Source organism: Natator depressus, chromosome 1 (genome assembly GCF_965152275.1).
Source record: "Natator depressus isolate rNatDep1 chromosome 1, rNatDep2.hap1, whole genome shotgun sequence".
Taxonomy (NCBI): domain Eukaryota; kingdom Metazoa; phylum Chordata; order Testudines; family Cheloniidae; genus Natator; species Natator depressus.
In genome coordinates, this window is record NC_134234.1 from 162,145,427 (window position 1) to 162,171,606 (window position 26,180).

The 26,180-nt window shown below is 41.5% G+C and overlaps 1 protein-coding gene across 5 annotated transcripts in view; it reads right to left on the reverse strand.

The window, feature by feature from the left end:
• The window catches only part of ITSN1 (intersectin 1), a 227,687-nt gene that overhangs the window by 61,691 nt on the left and 139,816 nt on the right, over positions 1 to 26,180 (reverse strand). For 4 of the 5 annotated variants that reach the window (XM_074970371.1, XM_074970381.1, XM_074970401.1 and 1 more), the window contains 5 exons: positions 19,397 to 19,411; positions 14,501 to 14,745; positions 10,614 to 10,773; positions 8,943 to 9,148; positions 8,013 to 8,095 (listed from right to left, as the gene is read on the reverse strand). In XM_074970371.1, coding sequence (XP_074826472.1) covers positions 8,013 to 8,095; positions 8,943 to 9,148; positions 10,614 to 10,773; positions 14,501 to 14,745; positions 19,397 to 19,411 — 709 coding nt within the window. The remainder of the gene's footprint in view (positions 1 to 8,012; positions 8,096 to 8,942; positions 9,149 to 10,613; positions 10,774 to 14,500; positions 14,746 to 19,396; positions 19,412 to 26,180) is intronic. The other variant, XM_074970391.1, reaches the window with a different exon arrangement.

Here is a 26,180-nt window from a genome sequence, read left to right on the forward strand (position 1 = left end):
GGGGTCTAGGGTTGGGATAACAGATGTAGGGGTAATCATATAAAACTATCTTTTTTCATGTATCTATTGAGTTTTTGCAGCTCTAAACGAGGTCTGAGGCATCCCTTGGACTCTCCAACGAGAACATAGTGGGAACAGACTCCCTTCCCGCAATGCTGACTCTGCTGCTCCTAACTGTAATAGAGATTGGCTTCTTGAATCAGTACAGTCTTGTGAGAATGGCCCTTGAAAAGGGGTGGTGAGGTGTGTGGGGAAGGGGAATAGAGGTGAATTGCAGGGTACATCTCAGTTCCACATTTAGAACCCAATCGATAGATTATAATGGGGGTCTAAGTGCTTAGGAAGTGGGACAACTTGCTGCAGGAGAAATTAAGAGTGGCTTGCTGACCTCAACTACAGAATCAAACAGACTGCTTAGATGTTACAGATTGTTTAGAGGTAGCAGAAGGTGGTCTCTTCCTCTGAGACTTATGGCATCCCCTGGACTGGTCTGGCTACCTTATTGGGTAGAACAGGTACCTTTGCTGGACCTGAAAGCAGAAGTACTTTCTCTTAGGACTGGTGTATAAAAGACTTTAAGGTTGCCCTAGACTCTGAAAGAGAATCCAGACTGTAGTCAGTCTTCTGAGAGAATGAAGGGCAAAGCCTCCATTGTTTCATAGACTTTGGTTGGAATGCCAGATGATTGCAGCCAAGATGCAAATGGAAGATGCTTGAGCCCTTCTGAAAAGAGATTGTGAAGCATAATATCCCGCCTCTGACTCAAAGGACAAATTAGCACACTCTGAATGCCAAGGCAGCATAGTAACAAGTAGAGTAGCAGGAGACCAAGACCTGATGGGAGGGGGATGGTACTGGAGGAAGAATCTGAGGCTTTCCTGCTGAAGGGATCGTATGTGTGCTCTGCTGCACAACAGAACTTCCAGACCCTGATGGTAATAACAAAGGTGCAGTCCCAAACAGCACCAAATGTGCAGATACCAAGAAATATCCCAGTCCTGGGGGGCAGGATTACTCAGTAACTGAGCCTCATCCTGCATCAGTGGTGGGTCTGACACCAATAAGCAGAGGAGATGCCTGGCCACTGCAAACACTTCAGATGTCATGATATTGATACAGTAGGATGCAGCATAGAGGAAGTTGATGCCATTGAAGGTCCTGGCAATGGAGTCAGCCTCTACGGTCTTGCGTGAAGGGACAGAGTCGATGACTCTGCATTGCTAGAATGCTGCACTAGGAGTGCCTAGTGGGAACTGCCTTAGCTCTAACCTCGGTACCGGTCTTCTTCTTGTGCAAGTCGGTTGGGGACCTTGCCCTCAAGACGAAGAAGAGGTTGAAATGGTGGACTTCTTCTGCAGCTTGCTCAGTACTGAAAATGGGTATTGGTGTGTCTAGGTTTCTCTGCTACCGAATCTGGTGATGTGCTCTGAGACAGAGTCAAGTCTGAATCCCCATGTACAGAGCAGCTGGGGTCTAAAGAGGGAAGGAAAATTGTTTCCCTATCTCAAAGTCAAACATCTCTCAAGTTCTTAGTCCTGGTCTGAAAGACCCACACAGATAAGGCATTTATTATGCTTCACGTATACTTCTCCAAAACACTTTAAACAGGGAGTGAGGATTGCTGACTGGTATAGACTTGCTACAGCCAGAATGACGCTTAAATCCCAGAGACTTATGCATGCCCCAGTACCATGCTAAAAGCTCAAAGAAAAAGGAGATAAAAAAACAAGACGTTTTTCATAAACAAGTGCTACTAATAAACAGTTACTCATCTTCTCGTAACTGTTGCTCTTCGAGATGTGTTGTTCATGTACATTCCAACCAGGTGTGTGCATGCCACGTGCATGCCAGTCAGAAGATTTTTCCCTTAGCAGCATCCATAGGGTTAGCCTGGAGGGTGGGTATTGGAATGGACATGAACAACACATCTCGAAGAACAAGTTACGAGAAGATGAGGAACTGTTTTTTTTCTTCGAGTGCTTGTTCATGTCCATTCCAACCAGGTTACTCTCAAGCCAAAATTCAGGAGGTGGGGCCGGAGTTATCTACTGACTGGAGCATGGCTCATCCAAAGGCTGCATTGTTTCTGGCCTGTTGTGTGATTGCATAGTGTGTCGTAAATGTGTGTATTGAGGACCATGTTGCTGCTCTGCAGGTTTCCTGGGTGGGGACCTGCGCCAAGAACGCAGCTGAGGAGGCCTGAGCCCTGGTGGAGTGGGTGGCGACCGGCGGGGTGAGCACCTTCGCCAGGTTGTAACACTCTCAAATGCAGGATGTGATCCACGACGAGATGTGTTGGGATGAGACAGGGTGGTCCTTCATTCTGTCCGCCACCGCTACAAATAGCTGGAAGGACTTGCGGAACGGCTTAGTTCTCTCTATGTAGAAGGCCAGTGCTCTGCGTACATCCAATGAGTGAAGCCTAAGCTCCCAATCGCAGGAGTGTGGCTTGGGGTAAAACACTGGGAGGAAGATGTCTTGGCTCATGTGGAACTGGGAGATAACTTTGGGGAGAAAAGCCAGATGAGGCCTGAGTTGGACCTTGTCCTTATGAAAAACTGTGTAAGGGGGCTCAGATGTAAGGGCCCTGAGACTTTCCTAGGTGAGGTTATCGCCATGAGGAACGCCCCTTGTTAGAGAGAGAGAGAGCGAGCAAGCGCAGGGAGCACGTCGCCAGCGGCTCAAATGGAGGGCCCGTAAGCCTGGTGAGAACCAGGTTAAGGTCCCAAGTCGGGACAAGCTGGCGCATTTGCAGGTACAGTCTGTCAAGGCCTTTAAGAAAATGGCTGACCATAGGGTTCGTGAAAACCGAGAAGCCGTCTGCAGCCAGATGGAAGGCGGAGATGGCAGCCAAGTGGACCCTTATTGACGACAAGGATAGCTCCTCTTGTTTAAGATGAAGGAGGTAGTCCAGTATGAATGATATTGGGGCAAGTGTTGGTGACTGATTGCGTTGCTCCGACCAGAGAGAAAACCTCTTCCACTTGGCAAGGTAAGTAGCCCTTGTAGAGGGCTTCCTACTGCCAAGGAGAACTTGCCTGACTTGATCTGAACAGGTCAGTTCCACAGAATTTAGCCATGGAGCATCCAGGCTGTGAGGTGGAAGCGACTCTAGGTTTGGGTGCCAGAGGCGGCCGAGATCCTGTGTGATCAGGTCCGGGATCAGCGGCAAGGTGAGCGGGGTTGTCACTGACATTTCCACGAGCGATATAAACCAGTGCTGGCGTGGCCATGCCAGAGCGATCAATATGACCCAGTCCTTGTGGATCTTGAGGAGCACCTTCTGGACCAGCGGTATTGGTGGGAAAATGTAAAGCAGATGGTTCCCCCATGGGAGAAGGAAGGCATCTGCGATGGAACCCGGGTTGTGACTCATGAAGGAGCAGAACAGTTGACACTTCCTGTTGCTGTGTGTGCTCAACAGGTCTACCTGTGGAGAGTCCCAGAGACGGAAAATTGAGCTTGCTACGTCCGGCCAGAGGGACCACTCGTGGCCATGAAAAGTTCGGCTGAGACTGTCTGCCAGCTCGTTCTGTACTCCGGGGAGGCATGAAGCCTGCAGGTGTATCAAGTGCTCTATGCAGAAGTCCCACAGCATGAGGGCTTCCCAGCACCCCCTTGTTTGTTTATATAAAACATTGCCGTGGTGTTGCCCATGAGGACTGAAATGCACCTGCCAGCTATGTGGGCTCTAAAAAGCTGGCATGCTAGACGCACTGCTCTCAGCTCTCTGACGTTGATATGCTGAGTGAGGTCCACCTGAGACCAGAGGCCCTGAGTCCTGAGGTCTCCCAAATGAGCTCCCCAGCCCAGATCCGAGGCATCTGTCACTGATGAGAGGGATGGCTGAGGGCTGGTGAAAGGCGCTCCCGCACAAACCACCTGTGGGTCGAGCCACCACAGAAGGGAGTCCACTACAGGGTGGGGCAATGTTATGACGCTGTCCAGAGTGTCCCGGGCTGCTTGATAAACCGACCCCAGCCATGACTGGAGTGGGGTAAGTCTGAGACTGGCATGCTGCACTACGTAGGTGCATGCAGCCATGTGCCCCATCAATTTCAGACATTTCTGTGGTTATGGGGAAATGCCTGAGGCCCTGTATAATGTCCCATAGCGACCGAAACCTGGCTTCCAGGAGGTACGCCCTGGCTTGAGTCGAGTCCAGGACCGCGCGTATAAACTCTATCCTCTGCACCGGGGACAGAGTGGATTTAGCCTCATTGAGAAGGAGACCTAGTTCGAGGAAGGTCCTTCTTATGAAGTTTACCTGATCCTCCACTTGGGATCTGGAGTGGCCTTTGATCAGCCAGTTGTCGAGGTAAGGGAAAACCTGAATCCGGCGCCTGCGCAGGATGAGGAGGATTCGGACTTGACTGGACCCCAGCCAGGGCAGGAGTCGACGAGACTCTGGAAGGCTGTAGGGAGGAGGCGGTCTGTCCCACGGCACTCGTGGACGCCACCGACACTTTGGGTTTTGGCTGAGGGTACCGACCCCCCTCTGGCCTCCTCTTCTTTAGCGGCGTTGAGGATTGAGAGCGTGGCCGCACCGAGGACGGATTCTTGTGGCCCAAGCCGTGATGGTGCCGAGGAGCCTTAAGAGTCCTTGGCTGGTACCGGTTTGTGCACCGTCTGCACCAGAGCACCGTGCACCGACAAAGATGTACTCGGTGCAGGTTCTGCAGGTCCGGGGTCGGAGTGTGGCCATAATGCCATCTCCATTAGCAGAAGTTTAAGTCTCTGCTCCTGATCTTTGAGGGTTCTGGGTCAGAAACCCTTACAGATCTGGCACCTTTCTTTCTGGTGACTCTCTCCCAGGCACCGCAGGCAGGAAGAGTGAGGGTCACTCTTAGGTATAAACTTGCTGCAGTCCTTGCAGACCTGGAGACCTGGGCATACCCTAGAAACAGGGAAATGTTGTCAGGGGGAACCTCCCAAACAAGCTAACTACTACTATTGAAAAACTATTAACTAACTAAAGAAAAACAACTATTTACACAGTATGAACTGTAAAGACACTGCTAAAGCGCTTGCTACAGGAGCGAGCAATGTTCCAGCTAGCTGTCACCGGTGGTAAGAAGGAACTGAGTGGGTGGGGGGTTGGCAGGGCGCTATATTGGGCGCCATGAAGGTACGATGCCCAGGCCGACCCTACGGACGCTGCTAAGGGAAAAATCTTCCAGCTGGTGTACACGCGGCGCACACACACCTGGTTGGAATGGACATGAACAAGCACTTGAAGAAGAAACTATAAACTACAACCATACTAAACTATTTACAATAAAAAAACTCCAGCAAATATTTTTCTAAAAACAGCATGGGAGACAGTGAAGCTCAGACACGTTACAACTACTGACCGTGAGCAGTAAAAGGAATGGATGAGGGGGCAGGGAGACTCCATCCTTTTATATCGTTGGCTAACATGTGCTGTCCTGATGGATACTGTTATGGGGAAGAATTCTCCAGCTTCAATGCCCTAGCACACACTCTCCTAAAGTGGAATGGACATGTGCAAGCACTTGATGATGATTTGCTTTATAAGCATACTTATATGGGTTCAATTTTATGGGTTCAATTTTATGCTGAGAACTAGCATTTTCAGTCCTGGCATACAAAATCCCAGTTTCTGAACTTCTGATACAGTCTTCCTTTTACATATGTCAGTTGGCTCTCATGAACAATGAATTCTTTCATTACTTGAAGCTTCGTATGGAGACAGCCAATCTCATTGTATCCTACACAACAGTTGGCTTGAAAATGCTAAGATAATGGTGGAATACATAATTTTGTTAAAACATGGTCAGCTACTTGGTATTCAAGAGCAAAAAACACTGAAGCAGACTGATGTTGAGAAATGCAATGTGTAATTTAATTACAGAACTCAATGAAAACCTTTACAGTTTGGAGTGCAAATAAGAATCAGACAAATCAGTAACATTTTCTGAAGTAGTATGCACATTACACAATTCACTCAACTGTAAAAAATGGAGCTGCTCAGAGGTATACCAGAGATTTCTGAAAATATTCTGGGTTACACACTCTACTTGTGGAAAAGAGTGGCAAGCATGGCATGTTTAATTGTTGGTGAATAAGTGTAGACTGAAATACTATCCTCAGAACTAAAATCCTAACTAGCTTTCATCAAAGTCTGATGAAGAAGTATTCTGAAGAATACTTATATAGGAGTTTCCTTTCCTAGAGAAATTATAAAGCTGCCAAATCCATACAAAACTTTTTTCAAAAATATTTTTGAAAGTATATGCTTTTAGTACAGTGTGTAAAATATTCAGATAATCAAACTGAAAAACACAGAACGGTATGACAGAAGACATACAGTATCCCAGGTTGTAGCTATAGAGCCAAGACGGGAGGGAGATGTTTTAGCAGTTCTGTATTTTCTTTCAAACAGCCTTTGAAAATCAAGCAAGCCAAATTTTAGAATCCTTCTATAATTCCACTTTCTACAGTGGAATTTTTATCAGTGGCAAAATACAGACTACATTGTGTGTGATAAAAATTGTCCAAAATGATTCCTATTAAATTACAGTTGTACAGATGATGTTTTAAAAAATAAAGAATTAAGGCACTGCTAAAAAGACTGATAAAGATATTACTATTTTGTAAAATATATTTAGTTTCACACATGTGCACATACATACAGGTCTTATACCTTGCTTTATGTGCTTTTTTGACAATTAAGTAACCAATTCTGAAACAGATTAATTCCAGTAACCCCTTTCAATCATGAATCAGATATGATATAGGTCAATAATTAAGTGAAAAAAATGACTGAATTGAACTGGCCCAACTATTGCTGGACGCATTAACATTTAAATGCAACCCCCCCCACAAAAAAACCTCCCCTCGTGTCAATATTACTTTTAATACTAAAAAAATAGGGACCCTACATGTTTAATAACTGAATCCAACTTCTACCAAGCTAACACACCTTATGAAAAGGTTGTTATGCTGACAGGAGTTTTATCAACAATATCCCTGAAGAAAAGTTTTGTATCTGTTTCCTGGTATCACTCCAGCCACACCTGTGCTAGCAGTGGTGTGGGCTCCAATGATGGCAAAGGTCTGGCACATTTAGCACCTTGTCATGAAAAAAATAGGTACAAACTTGTAGACTACTGTAAGTACTCATATGGTTTTCAATTAATAATAATTCATTGATGGAAGGTACTTAATGTTCAAAATGACATGGGAACAACAAAAAATACCAATATCTAACTCAAGTCACTTAGTGCAGTCTTTGTTATTTGCTATTTATTTATATTTAAATCTAACCTTCTTGGGTCAAATAAGACAGCACAAATGAAAACTATTAAAAATTTTACAGTACCTACATGCCTGTTTGGATAATTATCCCTTTCCTCATGATGGGATCAGCACTGATTTGTCTTCCCTTCCTAAGAGGTGGAGAGTTTTGGTCTATCCCACATTTAAATAGGAAAACAGGCACTGCAGGATTCAATTTATTCACAAAGAAACATTGCGAATGAAAAACTAAAATTTTGGGAGCCAACTTATTAATTTAATTAATATCCTTGCCTATCTTGAAGCATGTACGCATGTTTTTACATGCCATATGCTGCATATACACACACAGTGTATCTTAAAAGAAAATACATCCTTTATGCATTTTCAAATGCTGGGCCCTTCCTATTGTAGACAGAAGGCTAGAAACAATCAGAAATATGGGACCGATTCTTGACTGCTTATAAATGACACTGCATAAATTAATGTACCTAAGTTAATTAGAAACATATTATTCTTATGGAAATGAGCAGTTTTACAAAACATGCAGGACATAGCCTTGTAGTCATAATTAATTCTGGAGGTAATTCAAGTTCTTACTTTGTAAAGTAACAGGGCTTGATCCTGCAATGGTACTGAGTACCACTAACTCCCATTGGATCTGGCTCTGAACTTGTACTTATTATTAGAGAATTTCTTTTATTAAACTATACAGTAAGATGATACTAACGCCATTCATTTCAAATTCTTACCTTCACCTGACATAGCAGGTTTAGTTGCTGGTGATGTTACTCTCTTTAGACTAGCAGGACTTTCTGAAGAACCAGAATCCATGCTTAAAGAGAAAATATTAAATACTTTAATTTCTCTAAATTTAACAAAACAAACTAAATGTTTTAATAAAAAAATACACTAAAAGCTATATCCATGAACAAACTATCTCAACTTGTAAAGCAAAATGATAGTAAATTTTAAGTTTTAAACCTCAGCATGACAAAATACAGTTTAAAATCATAACTGGATTGAAAGCAAAAACTGCAATGCTCCCCAACAGAAAAATGTAAAATTCATTCTAGTTTTCATTATCAACTAGAACGTTGTTTTCACACGATGTATTGTATTAGATTACAATCTTACAAAACTCTGTTTGTTAGTAAAGTGAATACAGGAAAGTGGCACCTCTTTAGTCAATAGCCCTACCCCATACATATTTCAATTTCTACTTATTTTATCAACTTAAATAAGATTTTGCTACTTTTTCGTCTTGTTGGCATTGTGTAGCCGAAACAGCTACAGGAGAATAACCTGAATTCTGTTCCCACTCGTGCATCAACAGAATTGTTAGCTAAACTCTAAATGCAGAATTGTTGTTGGCGATACATGATGCAGGAAGAATCCAGCTTTGCTTTCATATCCCAAGCTGAGTTTGCAGGTAGGACTGGAAGTTAAAGAAGAGGAAGCCAAAAACCAAAGCTCATCATTTTATTTGTAAACTGAGCCACACCGATCTGAAACCAGAGACACAAATATGGCTACACAATGCCATTTTAATAAAGTCACTTTTCAGAGGCAACATTTTAAAAACAAACATACAAGTACACACATTTTAAATAGGAACAACATAATATTAATTATTAAATAAAAATGCTGCTAATTCTAACAAAAGCAACCAAACAAAATACCTTGTCGACTTTCTTATGGGGCCTGAAATGAGTTTCACATATGATTTCGGAAACCATCCCTTTTGACCTTGGACCTCTCCAAACCACCACATGTCTTGCTGTTCCAGAACTGTGATGATATCATTTTTGTTAAAATTGAGGTGGTTGTCTTTTTTGGCTCTCCAAGGATACAAGGCCTGTGCTTGAAGGCCCTCTACTTTTTCACCCTATTGTGGTAAGAAAAGAAAAGTGAATCATGTAGAGTCTTTTGCAAAGAAGGCTGCTAAAACTAACTAACTAAATAGAGGTATTCACTTACAACATTCATTTATAGACACAGATCTATGTGTTGACTGTTTCAATTAAAATAAGCTTTTTACTCAAATAAAGCCAAACAGATCATTTTAAAAAAAATACAATCAAATGGATATATTAACACAGTCCACCAGTATTTCTATATTTGTATTAATTAAAAGTGCCTGGTGCATACACTCCTGTAAGATATTTAATAATTTTTCTACACACTGTAAATATAAAAACAAGCCTTGCCCCAAGGGCTTATAGTAAATCTCACAAAAAAAGTGTACATAAAGAGAATCTTTTTGCTATAGCTTATTCATTATGCCATCTTGCATTCTACTTGCTTTTTCGGGGTTTACATGTCTAGCACATCTCAGAATGCTATGTCTATGTACCAGCACTACATATTTTTCAGCCAGTGTTGAGGCACTGATCTAACAGATTGAGCACAGGATTTGGGTTCAGGAATAGAGCTGAGAGAATAACTGATTTTTCGGTTCTCTGGAAGTTCTGGAAAAATTTTTTAAAAAGTTTGCGAATTGGGTTGAAATGAATTTAAAAATGAAGACAAAAATTATGCAAATCAAAGCTAGTTTGACCCAAAACATTTTGTTTCCAGACATTTTTTAAGAGCTAGATTCACAAAACGATTGGAGGAGGAAAAGGTGTTGATGCTGGTCTCCTGATAAAACTTCTAACCGCTGGTCTAACTCCCTCACCTGAGGTGTGAGAGACTCAGGTTTGAATCCCCACTCCGAAGCAGAGATTTGAGTCCAGATCACTCCCCCCCCAGGTGACTGTCCTCATCACCAGACTACAGAGTTGTTCTTTCTGGCCCAATTTATTCAAGCATTTAATAAAAAATGGAACAGCATCAGAAGGAAAAAATGAGAGAGATGCAACCCAATTGGTTAGGGTACAAAGCTGGGAGTGGGAGACCTGGGTTCAAATCGTTGCTCCAGAGCAGGAAACTCGGGTTTTAACCCCCATAAACCAATTGAGTACAGTAATCACTGGGATAAGAGTTATAAAGGGGGACACCACCATCACCTCCTACTCTTCTTTACCACATTTTGGGAATCTAACCTGAACATTTTTTTCCTGCCTAAAACTATTTGGTGAATGTGTGTCAAATTCACAAATAGTTTGAGGTTGACCAAAACGAATTTTTTTGACAAATTTTTTGTCCAAAAAATTTCACCCAGCTCTACTTGAGAACTCCTAGAATGCCAAATTGCACTTCCCACATGGCTTTGTTTGACGTCTTCATCTTGAAATACTTTACCTCCCTTAGAGGAATGTTGCAAGGGCTGGTCAATTACTGTTTTGTCATTGCGTTGCGAAAGCGAAAACGTTAGGCTAAGTATGATTTCTGCAGATATAGCCACTTACCTGCCCCAAGACAGGAGAAGGCGATGATCCAGTAACAGTGGCTGGGGTGAAGGCTGATCTCTGCCTCACCTGCCCTGCACTTGGAACAGTCAGAGAAGGTTGAGCTGCCCAAGCATCCCAATTATCAGTCTCTGGTTTCTCACTAGTGCTGGTCGGCCACCTGAAAATAAGGCAGACTATATAATCTTCATTTTTGATTGCAGTGATTATTGCATTCTGCTGAAAAGAAAACTTGCTCACACCAAAAATTTCAAATGAAGACACTGTGTATGTATTCTAGAAGAATCCCTTATAATTGATTTTCTGCTAGGTGTAAAGTGTCTTTGTACTGTGTTCGAAGTTACCATATGTGGATTTACTCTGACTGCATATTTCCCCTTAAAAAGGTAAGCGTCACATGCACTTGCTGCTTCTTGTTCACTAATGCTAGCTGTTCACACGATTTACTTCCCTCCACCCCCACTCCCGCTTACTCACGTCCTATACAATAACATTTCAACTGCAGGGCACTCTATACTGTACAGCAGATTTAGTTTAATTACACATTTGATAAAATATATTAATCTTCCTCTCCTGCTGCTCCATGCAGATTGCGCCACATATCTAGATGGGTCATTGACTTCCTCCTCCCTTTCTGCATCAAATTCACACTCCTCATTCTCACTTTTAAGGCTCTAATAGTTCCACTTCTGTTTACTCCTTTGCCCCATCAGGTGTAATGTTGACTTTTAAAGTCTTCCTTTGTCAACTCTGAGTGATTTTTTTCATGTTATCACTTATCCTTTGAACATCACCTCTCATCCTATAAAATGATTATTAGAACCCACTTTCAACCACCTTTTCATTACCATTTAACCATGATTACCTGCTCTCAATCTCCTGCCTTATTCCTTATTGTTTAGACTTCATTGGTGCAATTTCTTTTTCCCCCAGTGTGCAAGCTCTGGGTGCTAACTGTCGAAACTATGTATTTTTAAAGCTCAGTGCACATCTGTAGTTTTAAGTAGACAAAGATCTATGAACTAAATATATTAATTTTTAATTGAATTTTTTTTGCTTCTGTAATTACAAAGTTACAGATAATTGTCTACGTTTTCACTAGCTAGTATAGAACCCTAAAGTCTAAAAAGCCCTGAATAGTTGAGTCCCAGCTACCTCTCTCATCATAATATAGGAGTTGACATCAGCTGACATGTATGAGTTAACAGCTCTACACAGTAAACAGGTGGGGTGGAGGAGGGGAAGAGTGAGACCGAGACAGGACATTTCACCCCTGTGGGTCTGCCAAAGCTCAGCTTTGTTCACTTCCTGGCCTGGTCTACACTACAAAGTAGTAACAGCAAAACTTGCCTTCTGTCAGCACAGTATTGAGTCCTGCCAAAAAAATCCCTAAACTTTTACCACCCAAGTTAAACCAGTTCCTCAAGTGACACAAGCCCTCTACTAGTATAGTTTTACTGGCATGATGCTTGTGTGGATGCAGAAGTACCTGTACCAGTACAAATAGTCCTCTAGCACCTGTCCCCTCAGCAGTGCCCATTCTGTCAAATTTTTGAACAATGCCGCCGAGGCATCATAGTGACACCAAGTCAACCCCCTACCCCCTAAAGACACCAATATATTTTGGAAACGCCTCTTTTTCCTGCTAGTACAAGTGTACTTGCCAAGGTTGGACAAGCATAAGTCTACTTTATCCTCATGCCACTGTACAGTCTAGGAAAAAGATCCTAGATTTCCTTGATGTGAAGGTGGGGTAGAGAAGTATGCGTGCGGTCACAGCTACAGAATTTGCACAGGAATAAAGAGGTGTACAAGGGAAGTGTACACTAAGGGCACTGAGGCCCAGGGGTATAGCAGGGATGAGGGCCAATGCCAGGCAATGGGGAAGGAGCTGCGGCAGGCTTACCAGAAGACAAAGGCGCACAGACTGAAGTCTGGTGTTGCCCCTTAGACAGGCCCGTATAACAAACTGTTTGTTGTCGGACCGAGCCAGGAACCACCCCCCTTCCTGCCAACGACAGTGGACAGCTCACAACTTGCAGTGCGTGGCTCCCTTGAACTGGAAGATGAGGAGAAATCACTGAAGACAGGGAGGCTGGGATCGTTCAGAGCCAGGACCTCTTTGAGACCCAGTTGGATCTTTAGGAAGGGACCTTAGGTATGTATAATTTAATTGGACTGTCCAATTAATGCCAGCCATTTTGTTTACTGTCTCCAGGGCCCCCGAAACATTACCCTTTTCCCCTTCCCCCTTGCTGTCAGATAATGCTGCCAAGCACACTTATTTTCCCAGGCTGCTTATGGGAAGGACAACTAAGTGAGTGGGGAAAGTGGTGGGAGAGTCCTACTTTCAGTGGGCTTGGAGGATTTTAGATTGGAAACTAGTTCTAATTAGTATGGATTTTATTCAGTTTTGTACAGTCACCACACCAATGGCTGGGCCAATTTTAAATAAAATAATCAGCCAGCAGATTGAGGTGTTCATTCAGTCCCATCACTATCAGTGGCTTGCAAAATGGAAAACTGCCACTAAAATGTAGAGACTAACTGATTTCCATGATTTTGGTTATATGTTGTCACATCGTCATCTGTGCCTTAACAAACCCATTAGGTTAATTGAAAGAAACTAACAGTATAAAGAGAAAGTGTCCACCTTAAATGTGAATTTCTATTCCTGGCTCATGTGTCCTTACTTAAATATTCATTAATTATTATTAAGCATTTACACTGTAATAGTGCCTGAGGGCCAAAGCCAGATTGGGCCCCACTGTGCTAAGCACTGTACAAACATCATACGTGATAAGCTCTGGAGTAGAGACTAATTGGTAGAAAATAAAATACAAAATCAGACCGTGATTTTTATGCAAGGTTATAAAAATGCATAGTATTCACTTAAAACTAGAATAGTTTTGTCTTGAGCTACTTTTCTTTAGATAGCAAAAAAATAAAAATAAGTGGGAAGCTCAGTTTTAATTTTTTTATATTATTGCTTTTTCAGAAAAAAAGTTGTCCAGAGAGCAACATAAAATCATTTAAACTTGGTGGTATTTTTTCAGAACTATTGTGATCTCTTGGGTAAAAACTTTTTAAAGCAATGTGTGTTAAGTACTCAAATATTTCAGTAAAATACATACTTCTAATTGTAAAACACCTTATCTCATTAAACAAAATGATTAACCAATTATTTACATAGTAGACTAACCTGTCCTGATAAAACCTACATACATTTTGTTTATATGATCTTTGGGACATGAAACTTGTCTTACACGTGTACAGCATCAGGCGCACCAGGGGAGTACTATTGTATAACAATAAACTGGTTGACTTTAGCAGCAGCAGCAGCATCTTAATGTAAAGTACAAACTGGTAACAATGAAGTAAGAGAAGGTGTCAACTCTGCTCTCTCACATATTTGGTATATAAACAAATGGAGAATGTCATGCTGGAATTTCTGCTGTAATATAATTCTGAATGTGGTCAGGGAAAAGTGCCAGATGGGCAAGCTTTTGTACTTGTCTTCTTGATTGCTTAAGAGGATATGGTGAAAGCATGCCTTTGGATTGGAAGGCCTAATTTAAAATTAAAAAAACCCACAGAAAAACAAAAAAAACAAACAAAAAAAATTTTGTGGCCTGTCCAGTTGAGGAAAAAATGTTTACTAAAGGGAAAACAATTATGATGGGAGCTCTGTCTTACTGAAGATGAATAATCCTTCCTGATTTACAGTGTGCTGCCTAGTTTCCTGAAAATATCTCATTTGCCAGGTTAACTGCTGACACAATCTCAGTGGATGAGAAATGTAATGAATTTTAACTGGACACAAATTAACTGCTTGAAAACCCACAGTACTGGTTTGGACTCCTAGAGATAACCACCAGCAAACATACGTTGAACTGAAGTCTGCCCAGTTGTTGGTGGTTGCAGTAGATTCTGTCAAAGCTGGAGCTGCCGGAGTTGGGGGTGTTTCACGCAAAGAAACTTTAGGTGCAACGGTAGTGTCAACTACTGGTTTTGCAGAGGTTGGAACTTCGTTGTCAGGTATTTTCTCTGCATAGTTTGCAGGGAACCATCCAGTCTTTCCCTTCAGTTCTCCTCCAAGCCACCCAGGTTCTCCAGTCTGGCTTTCATCCACCTGTAAGTACATTAAATAACAAGATTCAGAAAACATTAGAAACATTTTTACTTAAAAATCCAGCTGCCATTCATAGTTGATTAGTTTTCTCCAGTTACTGTAAACTCAAAATTTTGTTACAAAATTGGATAATTTTTTTAAATACTCAGCTGTTCTTTATACAGCATACATAAACATGTAATGGTATGAGTACTGTCATGCAAAGTCATCCTTTTCATAATTAATACTTTCCCAAATTCAAATATTTGCATGGGACAGAAAAAGAAAAGACTGCCTAAATCTCAGGCTATGTCTACACTTGCGCACTTCCCTGAGCACTTGTCCATATACTGCTAGAACACGTACCTTTTATCCCCACAGAAGCCACATATTCTGGTTGCGCAAGAGTATATGCTGTGTACAGGCATATACCTGCATCCATGCTGCCCCTTTTTGGTACACGACAGTAGTGCTATTTCAGGGACAGTGTCCCAAAGTCCTTTGTGTCATAGGAGATGCTCTGGGAACCGCTTTGCTGCGTGTTCTCTCACCTCTCCCTTTTGCCAAACTGCGCCGAAGCCAAGGAGCAAGTCCACAATGTGGTTCTTCTCCTGCTACTGCTTGTGGGACTAATATTCATGCAGGCCAGTACCAGATAATGGATAGAATGGGTCAGAAAAATTTGAAATGCTGAAGACAACTGACCAAAAGGGCAAACAAATATCTACTAGGCTTCCAAGGAACAGATGTGTTGAATGCTGGGATTGCAACAGTATACCCATGGGTGGACTGCTGACCCTAGTTCCAGACAAACAGCATAGTGTGGTGGGACCACATCATCTGGGAAACCTGGGATGATGACCAGCGGCTGCAGAAATTCCGAATGAGGAAGCAGATCTCCATGGAGTTGTGCAAGTTGCTTGCACCAACCCTTCAGTGCAGACCACTCAGTTTCAGAAATCCATACCAGTACAGAAGGAGGTGGCTATTACCCTTTGGATGCTGACAATACCTCATAGCTGCTGGTCAATTGCAAACAAGTTCATGGTTGAGAAGTCAACTGTCAGGGTGACAGTTGTACAGGTTTGTCATGCTATCAAAACTACAATCTACCCATGAGTGGCTGCCATAATTAAAGTCCCTGAAATTATAGCAGGATTTCAGAGGATGTGGTTTCCAAACTCTGTAGGCACCATCGAAGGAACACACATTCCAATACTTCCATTAAAAGGAGCTAGTCAATACGTGAACCAAAAAGGTTACTATTCACTCACTCATTCTCCAAGGCTCAGTGGACCACAAAGGTTGGTTCATGAACACCTATGTTGGACACAGGAAAGGTTCATGACACCAGGGCGCTCAGGATTGTACCGTGAAGGGACTTCATGCCCCAGAAAAAACTTGGTTGTGTACAGTGTTTCTGTCCCCACAGTTACTTTGGGGGACCCCGCTCCCAATGTGGCTCAAAGCTGTATCCCAACATTGCTGACCTAAGAAAAAGAAAATGCAAGTACAGAGTAGCTGCAAAATGGTAGTGGAATGCACCTTTGAGAGCCTGAAAAGCTCGTTGGTGATGCCTGTGGACCCATCTGAATGCCAGTGCAGCCAGTGCAGTTCACAATAGCGTGGTGTGCTTTACCTCACACAACATTTGTGAGACTAAAGGGGAATACTTCCAGAGTGAGTGAGCACAGGTCAGTTCTGGCTTTCAAAGCCTGCACAGACAGCTGGATCCCACCTACGTGCACATTGCAAATCTCCATTGCTCTTCAAGAACAGGAGCAATGTGATTTGCTCGCACATTGTGGATCACGATGTAGCCAGAAGCTGACTTGGGATCATTCCAAGGAATCACTTTACAGAATCACTGCAAACACTTCTGCAAATCTAGAGTAAGGATGGAAAAATTCTTTTGCATGGAAGCTACTTAATTTGAAATAGTAATGCTTCTGGTTGCAACTGTCTCTAGACTATTCCCCTCTACAGCTGATAGATCACTCTGCCTTAGGCCATGTGTTGACTTTTTGCCTGTCTGCTACTGTTCGTATCCCATACTCTTCAGTTCGCATAAAACAATTCATTATTTCTGCTTTGTGTTGGGCCTCTCTCTGCCTCAGTTCTATTAATTCACAGCAAACACAGAAATAAACGGACTGCATGCTTGACTAGTCCAATGTGACTTTGCTGCAGTGCAGAGCAAAATTTACACTGCAGCAGCACTAAATACTATGTTGAGATGGCATTCTGCGTGACGGAAGGTCACTGTAGAGGACGAATCTTGCCAAACGGAGTGGGGGGGGGGCGCGGAGTAAATATCAGCATATGACTCTTCAAGTTGAGTAATTCAAACTGTAGTAACATTTGCACATCATTTGCAATCTTTGGGAATTGCCAAGGTGATGACCGAAATCAATAATAAATAAGTTCAGCAATAATAGGTCACAATCAGTCTTTTTAACCTGTTAAAAAAGGGCTTCTTAAAAATGGACCACACTGACACAGTTGCCTAAATGACTTAAATTTTTGCACAAGTAGGTGAGAAATGTACAAGAATGATTGTAAAAATTGATTAAAGGTTTCTTTAAGCAGAATTGAAAACTCTACAAATTCTTTAAATAGTCCAATCATGCGGATGAAATTTCCGTTTCTTCAATCAACATTCATTTTTTGAAATATTCTATAAGCATGAAAAGCCATCTTTTACACTTTACAAAAAATTATGATTTCCCAGCTTTATAGAGGGTAGGTGTTTAAAAGTTTAAAGTATAGCATTGTATAACTTCAAAGAAGAAGCTTTTGTAAGACTTCACAGGAAGAACACTCAATGACAAAAAAAAAAAAAGATCCAGTTACCTCTGGCATTTAATCAGATTGAAAACAAATGCTACCATTATATATCTTTTTTCAGCCATATATTCTATCAGCCAGAACACTATCCATTTCTTTTTAAAATCTACTTTCCCAAAAGCTGAATTTCATCTTAGATTTGCTTCTGAGATTAATGAAACCCCTGCTACTACCCAGAATGTAAGATCTTCCAGGCAGTGACCATCTCCTTATGTTTGTGCAGTACCTAACACAACAGGCATAGGCTCTGACATGTTACAAACAATAATAATCATTTCCATCGCCATCAGTTGACAAAACTGACTACAGACTACTATGCATTATTATGAAATTGCTTTAGGCTCTGGGCAGAAATTGAGCTATTTGATCCTGAATTACGTTCCTCTAATACCCAGGCCACTAAGATCAATAATCCGAGTGTTCTTCATGGAATTACTTGCAAGTTCATTCCAAAACACTGAAGTATATAGGATATGGTTAGTGCCATCAGAATCTGCTGAGGAACTTCAGCTTGGTGCTAGGGGAGGGGATGGAAAGATGCCCAACCCAAAGGAAAACAAATGAACTCATTAACATCCACTCCGCTAGAGAAATATCCACCCAAAAGGAAAGATAAACAGCATTCCTCCATATAGAGTGGTAATAAAATAGAAGTTAGAAATTTATCAGTTTGAGAGGGAGCCTGGAATGGAAGGGGCTGTCTAGGTTCAAAAGTATCATCAATCCAAGACAAATGCAAGGTAAGGCTGTAAATAATTATCAATTCAATTTATACAAAAATAATCTTTAAAAAAATGTTTAAACTTTAAGGCACTTGGAAAGCCAAAAACTCCAAGTTAAAGATAAAAATGAAAAAGTTAAACAACAGAAAGAACATAAATAAAAAGTTTATTTGACGTACTTTAACTCAACTCTCACCTGTATTCCCATCATGCATTCAGATTCTATGGCAGACCATGAATATATAACAAAATATCCCAGTATTATAGAGAGCCAACATCTGTATCTGGTACATACTTCCTGAACCCTTTGGTGATTTGTCTACACCCTAAAAATTAAATGCCCCCTTCCACACTTATCCTGCAGTTCCACACATACATTACAGCAAAGGTGGAAAATGAATTTAAATTACTAGAGAGCTGGAGACCAGTTAAAGCTCAGTTCAGTCTCACAGGGAAAACAGTGTTTCAACCAACTCTTCAAACCATGTTGCAGCCCTGTTGAAGTCCAAGGCGGTAGCATGGTTCAGGAACGTGGTAACACAGCCTAAATCTTGGCTGCACTGTCAGACTGAACCATGCTTTAACTGTGTTCCCTTAAAATATTAGTAGTTACAAGTGAGGCAGGATCCCAGTTGTAGCTATATAGTGCTCACCAGTCAGCATGGACCAATCCAAATCACAGTACTATAGGCCTTCACCTACATTAAAACATGATTTTTATCGGTTAATTTTACCCCAGTCCATGCTGGTTGGCCTAGACAAGCTGAAAGTTTAATCAGAGTTTAACTTGCATTTAAACGGTCATAAGGCCAGCCCATATAGGATCTTAGACATACCTTAACACATAAGCTTGCAAACTGTTACTCTCCAAAAACTATAATTGACTTACACCTTTTAGAAGCATGACATGGCTATTTTTTTTGAATGCTTAAGTGATGTAGGCACTTAAGAGCTTAAGTAACTTTAAACAATGGGACTTAAGTCTCAAAAATGTTACCCCAGATAAATTGAAAAAATATGTAACTTGACAGTAACAAAGCTATATTTATAAAAATGTATTAAAAGATTGTGCAGACTTTCTAACAGTCATACAGTATACTTACCCATTCCCTTTTAACCTCCAGCAGGAAAGCAAAGATTTGAAAGTAAGGCAGAATTATAACACATTTCACAAATTAAGCAATTACTAAAGAGCAGGAGAGCAATCCCACTAGAATCAGTTGTTAGCTCTTACAGTAATTAAAGATATTTAAATAAAAATAAGCCAAGGCCAGAGGCCAGTTTTTCCCTGTTATAATATAAATTAAAAGCAAAGTCTAAAGTCATATACAGGTGAATGCAGATTATCCAAAACATGATCTGAAATTCAGAAGTGTTCCCTGAAATCAGAATACTGATTTCCCAACATTTCATTATGTCCCCTGAGCCATTTAGTAAACTGATATTTAGACTTCCTCAAGCAAAGCTCAGTGTATGCCTGTACCTCTAGCAAACATTTTATTCCCGGATAAAGTATTAACTGGAATATTCCATTCTTCAATAACCTACAGAGCCCCACATGCCTGCATACTTGCTCATCTGACTGATGACTTGCCAACCTCACTTCTTTACTAAAGGATAAGTGACAAAATTTCAGTGAAATTATTGCACTTCAACTGGGTTTTGGGCCTCTTCCTAAATCATTCAGTAATGCCACAATCCAGTGTTCATGATGTCATGAGATATTGCTGAATAAATCAAAAAGGAAGAAAAGGATGATCAGAGCTTCTTTTTACTACTGTCTAGATATCATTAAGATATGACAATTTAGAAAGTTTATTTTTCCAAAACCCAACTGAAGTTTTCCAGAGTGGGACAGTTCTTTAAAAACAGAACTCATTATAATAGGAAGATGAAGCAGTGAATTAAGGTCATATTGCTTCTCTCTATAGTTTTTCATAAATAAATAAATTTGTTAGTCTCTAAGGTGCCACAAGTCCTCCTTTTCTTTTTGTCAGACTGACATTTTCTCTACTTTGTCCCTGCCTGAAAAAATATTTTTTAAAGTGTTTCAGCAAAACAATGCAGCCATTTTTAAGTAGGGAAAAATTCTTAAGAGGAAAAGTTATTTTATGAACAAGTAAAAACCTATACTGGATCATTATGACAAAGCAGAAATTGTAGAAAAAATATATTATTGGAGAAACAGTCATCATGTAATTAAAGTTTAACACAACATATATGATTGTGACCTTAATGTAGTCATTTCCTAACTCAGAGTAAGTGTTTAACATAGCATTAATTTAACCGTAATCTTCTCTTAATATAGTTGAGTTTTTAAAATTGTAATTAGAATAGTTTGCATTGTTATAGTACTACAGTTTTAGATAGGCTTTACAGCCCAAACAAATCTTTAATACTCTGTTCTGACTTCCAGATATAGCAACCATCCTCAGAAGTGACTATGACAGTTATGATTGTGTCACTTATTTGTCTTGACGACCAAATGTCTCACTGTAGACTAGTTGGCTTTGCAAACTTGTTCAGTCACTTTGGACTTCCCTGCCACCAAACTCATTTAAAGCTGAGTTATTATATTAAGACTGATACAGTTTGCTCATCAACTTTATCTATACCTCGCATTATAATGTACTTTAAGAAAAATGAACAGGGAATAGACTGGAGAATCACACCATCACCAGGAAAAGGCAGGTCTACATGACTGGGGACTCATTACTGAGAATAGACAAGCCTATAACAAGAGCTGATCCAGAGAGCAGAAGTGTGTGCTGTCTGCCGGGTGCTAAGATATGGGATGTGGACCTGAGGCTGAAGAGGATCCTAACAGGAGCGGGAAAGAATCCATTGATTATCCTTCATGTGGGAACAAATGATACAGCTAGATTCTCACTGGAACATATCAAAGGAGACTATGCCAGGCTGGGGAAGACGCTTAAGGAAATCGAGGCTCAGGTGATCTTCAGTGGGATTCTGCCTGTTCCTAGAGAAGGGCAACAAAGGTGTAACAAGATTATGATGCTTAACAGATGGCTCAGGCAGTGGTGCTATAAGGAGGGCTTTGGGATGTATGGCCACTGGGAAGCATTCATGAACAGAGGACTGTTCTCTTGGGATGAACTTCACCTGAGTAAGGAGGGAAATAGACTTCTAGGATGGAGGATGGCACAATTGATCAAGAGAACTTTAAATTAGGAATTCAGGGGAGATGGTTGGGAGATGTCCAGGTAATCTCCACGCCAGATTTTCTCTTTGAGAAGGAAGAAAATGAAGTAAGAAAGGATACAGCTGTGGGTAGGAGAATGGACATAAGGCGGAAGGGCAGCGTACATACCAATCTAATAGGTAATATTGGCGGTAGAATGTCTGTGCCCAATCGGGTAAAGAATGTGAGCGAAACCAAACCGTAAAAATTAAGATGTTTGTACGCTAATGCGAGGAGCCTAGGTAACAAAATGGAGGAACCAGAGCTACTGGTGCAGGAAGTGAAACCAGATATTATAGGGATAACAGAAACATGGTGGAATAGTAGTCATGACTGGACTACAGGTATTGAAGGGTATGTGCTGTTTAGGAAAGACAGAAATAAAGGCAAAGGTGGTGGAGTAGCATTGTATATCAATGATGAGGTAGACTGTAAAGAAATAAGAAGTGATGAAATGGATAAGACAGAGTCTGTCTGGGCAAAAATCACATTGGGGAAGAAAGCTACTAGAGCCTCCGCTGGGATAGTACTTGGGGTGTGCTATAGACCGCTGGGATCAGATTTGGATATGGATAGAGACCTCTTTAATGTTTTTAAAGAAGTAAATACTAATGGGAATTGTGTGATCATGGGAGACTAACTTCCCAGATATAGACTGGAGGACAAGTGCTAGTAATAATAATAGGGTTCAGATTTTCCTGGATACGATAGCTGATGGATTCCTTAACCAAGTAGTTGCTGAACTGACAAGAAGGGATGCCATGGTAGATTTGGTTTTGGTGAGCAGTGAGGACCTCATGGAAGAAATGGTTGTAGGGGACAATCTTGGTTCGAGCGATCATGAGCTAATTCAGTTCAAACTAAATGGAAGGATAAACAAAAATAGATCTGTGACTAGGGTTTTTGATTTCAAAAAGGCTAACTTTAAAAAATTAAGGAAATTAGTTAGGGAAGTGGATTGGACTGAAAAACGTGTGGATCTAAAGGCGGAGGAGGCCTGGGATTACTTCAAGTCAAAGTTGCAGAAACTATCAGAAGCCTGCATCCCAAGAAAGGGGGGAAAATTCATAGGCAGGAGTTGTAGACCAAGCTGGATGAGCAACCATCTCAGAGAGGTGATTAAGAAAAAGCAGAAAGCCTACAAGGAATGGAAGATGGGAGGAATTAGCAAGGAAAGCTACCTTACTGAGGTCAGAACAGGTAGGGATAAAGTGAGGAAAAAGGCCAAAAGCCATGTAGAGTTGGACCTTGCAAAGGGAATTAAAAGCAATAGTAAAAGGTTCTATAGCCATATAAAGAAGAAGAAAACAAAGAAAGAAGAAGTGGGACCACTAAACACTGAGGATGGAGTGGAGGTTAAGGATAATCTAGGCATGGCCCAATATCTAAACAAATACTTTGCCTCAGTCTTTAATGAGGAGCTTAGGGTTAATGGTAGGACGACAAATGGGAAGGATGACATGGAGGTAGCTATTACCACATCCGAGGTAGAAGCCAATCTCGAACAGCTTAATGGGACTAAATCGGGGAGCCTGGATAATCTTCATCCAAGATTATTAAAGGAACTGGCACATGAAATTGCAAACCCATTAGCAAGAATTTTTAATGAATCCGTAAACTCAGGGGTTGTACCGTACGACTGGAGAATTGCTTAAATAGTTCCTATTTTTAAGAAAGGGGAAAAAAGCAATCCGAGAAACTACAGGCCTGTTAGTTTGACATCTGTAGTATGCAAGATCTTGGAAAAAATTTTGAAAGAGAAAGTAGTTAAGGACATTGAGGTCAATGGTAATTGGGACAAAATACAACATGGCTTTACAAAAGGTAGATCGTGTCAAACCAACCTGATCTCCTTCTTTGAGAAGGTAACAGATTTTTTAGACAAAGGGAACGCAGTGGATCTAATTTACCTAGATTTCAGTAAGGCATTTGATACGGTTCCACATGGAGAATTAATAGCTAAATTGGAAAAGATGGGGATCAATATGAAAATTGAAAGGTGGATAAGGAACTGGTTAAAGGGGAGACTACAGAGGGTGACAATGAAAGGTGAACTGTCAGGCTGGAAGGAGGTTACTAGTGGAGTTCCTCAAGGATCGGTTTTGGGACCAATCTTTTTATTACTGACCTTGGCACAAAAAGCAGGAATGTGCTAATAAAGTTTGCGGATGACACAAAGCTGGGAGGTATTGCCAATACAGAGAAGGACCGGGATATCATACAGGAAGATCTGGATGACCTTGTAAACTGGAGTAATAGTAATAAGATGAAATTTAATAGTGAAAAGTGCAAGGTCATGAATTTAGGGATTAATAACAAGAATTTCTGTTATAAACTGGGGACGCATCACTTGGAAGTAACAGAGGAGGAGAAGGACCTCAGAGTATTGGTTGATCACAGGATGACTATGAGCCGCCAATGTGATATGGCCATGAAAAAAGCTAATGCGGTCTTGGGATGCATCAGGCGAGGTATTTCCAGTAGAGATAAGGAGGTGTTAGTACCGTTATACAAGACACTGGGCGAGACCTCATCTGGAATATTGTGTGCAGTTCTGGTCTGCCATGTTTAAGAAGGATGAATTCAAACTGGAACAGGTACAGAGAAGGGCTACTAGGACGATCCAAGGAATGGAAAACCTGTCTTATGAAAGGAGACTCAAAGAGCTTGGCTTGTTTAGCCTAACCAAAAGAAGGCTGAGAGGATATGTGATTGCTATTTATAAATATATCAGAGGGATAAATACCACAGAGGGAGAAGAATGATTTAAGCTCAGTACCAGTGTGGACACAAGAACAAATGGATATAAACTGGCCATCAGGAAGTTTAGACTTGAAATTAGATGAAGTTTCTAACCATCAGAGGAGTGAAGTTTTGGAACAGCCTTCCTCCAAGGGAAGCAGTGGAGGCAAAAGACATAGCTGGCTTCAAGACTAAGCTTGATAAGTTTATGGAGGAGATGATATAATGGGATAGCCTAATTTTGCCAATTAACTGATCTTCGACTATTAGCGGTAGATATGCCCAATGGCCTGTGATGGAATGTTAGATGGGGTGGGATCTGAGTTACTACAGAGAATTCTTTCCTGGGTGTCTGGCTGGTGAGTCTTGCCCACATGCTCAGGGTTTAGCTGATCGCCATATTTGGGGTCGGGAAGGAATTTTCCTCCAGGGGAGATTGGCAGAGGCCCTGGGGGGTTTTCGCCTTCCTCTACAGCGTGGGGCATGGGTCACTTGCTGGGGGATTCTCTGCACCTTGAAGTCTTTAAACCATGATTTGAGGACTTCAATAGTTCAGACATAAGTTAGGGGTTTGTTACAGGAGTTGGTGGGTAAGCTTCTGTGGCCTGTGTTGTGCAGAAGATCAGACTAGATGATCATAATGGTCCCTTCTGACCCTAAAACCTATGATTCTAATCTTATCACATCACATCCACCACAATCCCTCCACTGCCAACAGGACAGCTATACAGTCCCTGAAATCTAAATCACCAGTGATCAAACCAGCAGACAAAGGGGATACCATCATAGTCCTCAACCATGATGTCTACATTGAGGCCAACCCACAACTCTCCGACACTATCGACTACAAAGAACTCAGACTATCCTACACCATAATTAACCCAGAAATTTAAGGATATCATCAAATTCTTCCCCAAACAACTCCAAGAGGAATTCTACAAACTCATCCCCTGTGAACCCTTTCTACATGCTTCCCAAGATATACAAACAAGGAAACCCAGGCAGACGCATCATATCTCGCCACAGTACTCTTACTGAAGTAATATTGGGACTCTGAGAAACCATCCTCAAATCACTCACAACACAAAGGGCCATCTTCCTCCAGGACACAACCGACTTCCTCCACAAACTCTGCAACATTAACAACCTCCTTCAGAACACCAGCCTTGCCACCATGAATGTCACCTCCCTATACACCAACATCCCTCAATGACAGCATAGCTGCTTGCCTCAAATATTTACAAGAAAATGGACAACCCTCAGATATGCATCCCAAACACACTGCCAAACTCATCCACTTCATCCTCACTCATAACAATTTTACATTCACCACCACCACATTTTGTCAAACCATGGGAACAGCCATGGGTACTAATATGGCTCCCCAATATGCAAACCTCTTCATGGGCCATTTTGAAGAATTTCTGGACAAATCCACCACAAAACCTGAAATACATTCACGATATTTTCATCCTCTGGATAGACAACAAACTCCCTCATAGATTTCTACCACAATTTCAACCACCACCAAATGTCCATTAAACTCCTTCTGGAACACCCCCACACCAGCACCAACTTCCTGGACACCATGATCAAGTTTCCAACAATGGAACCCTACGAACAATCATATACAAGAAACCCACAGATCACTATACCTATCTTCATAGAGCCAGTAACCACCCGAAACACACCAAGAAATCTAATCTACAGCCAGGCATTCAAACCACAGAATATGCTCTGAGGAGAAAGTCCAGGATATACACAATAATACATTCAAAACTGCCTTCACCAAACAAGGACGCTCCAGAGAAGCAGATCACATCATGGAACAGACCACCCAAACAGAACCTACTTCAAAACACAGAAATAACTGCCCCTTCCCCCCCCCCCTCCAGACTGTATAGCCCTACTTGTCACCTACCACCCCATACTGGAACCCATAC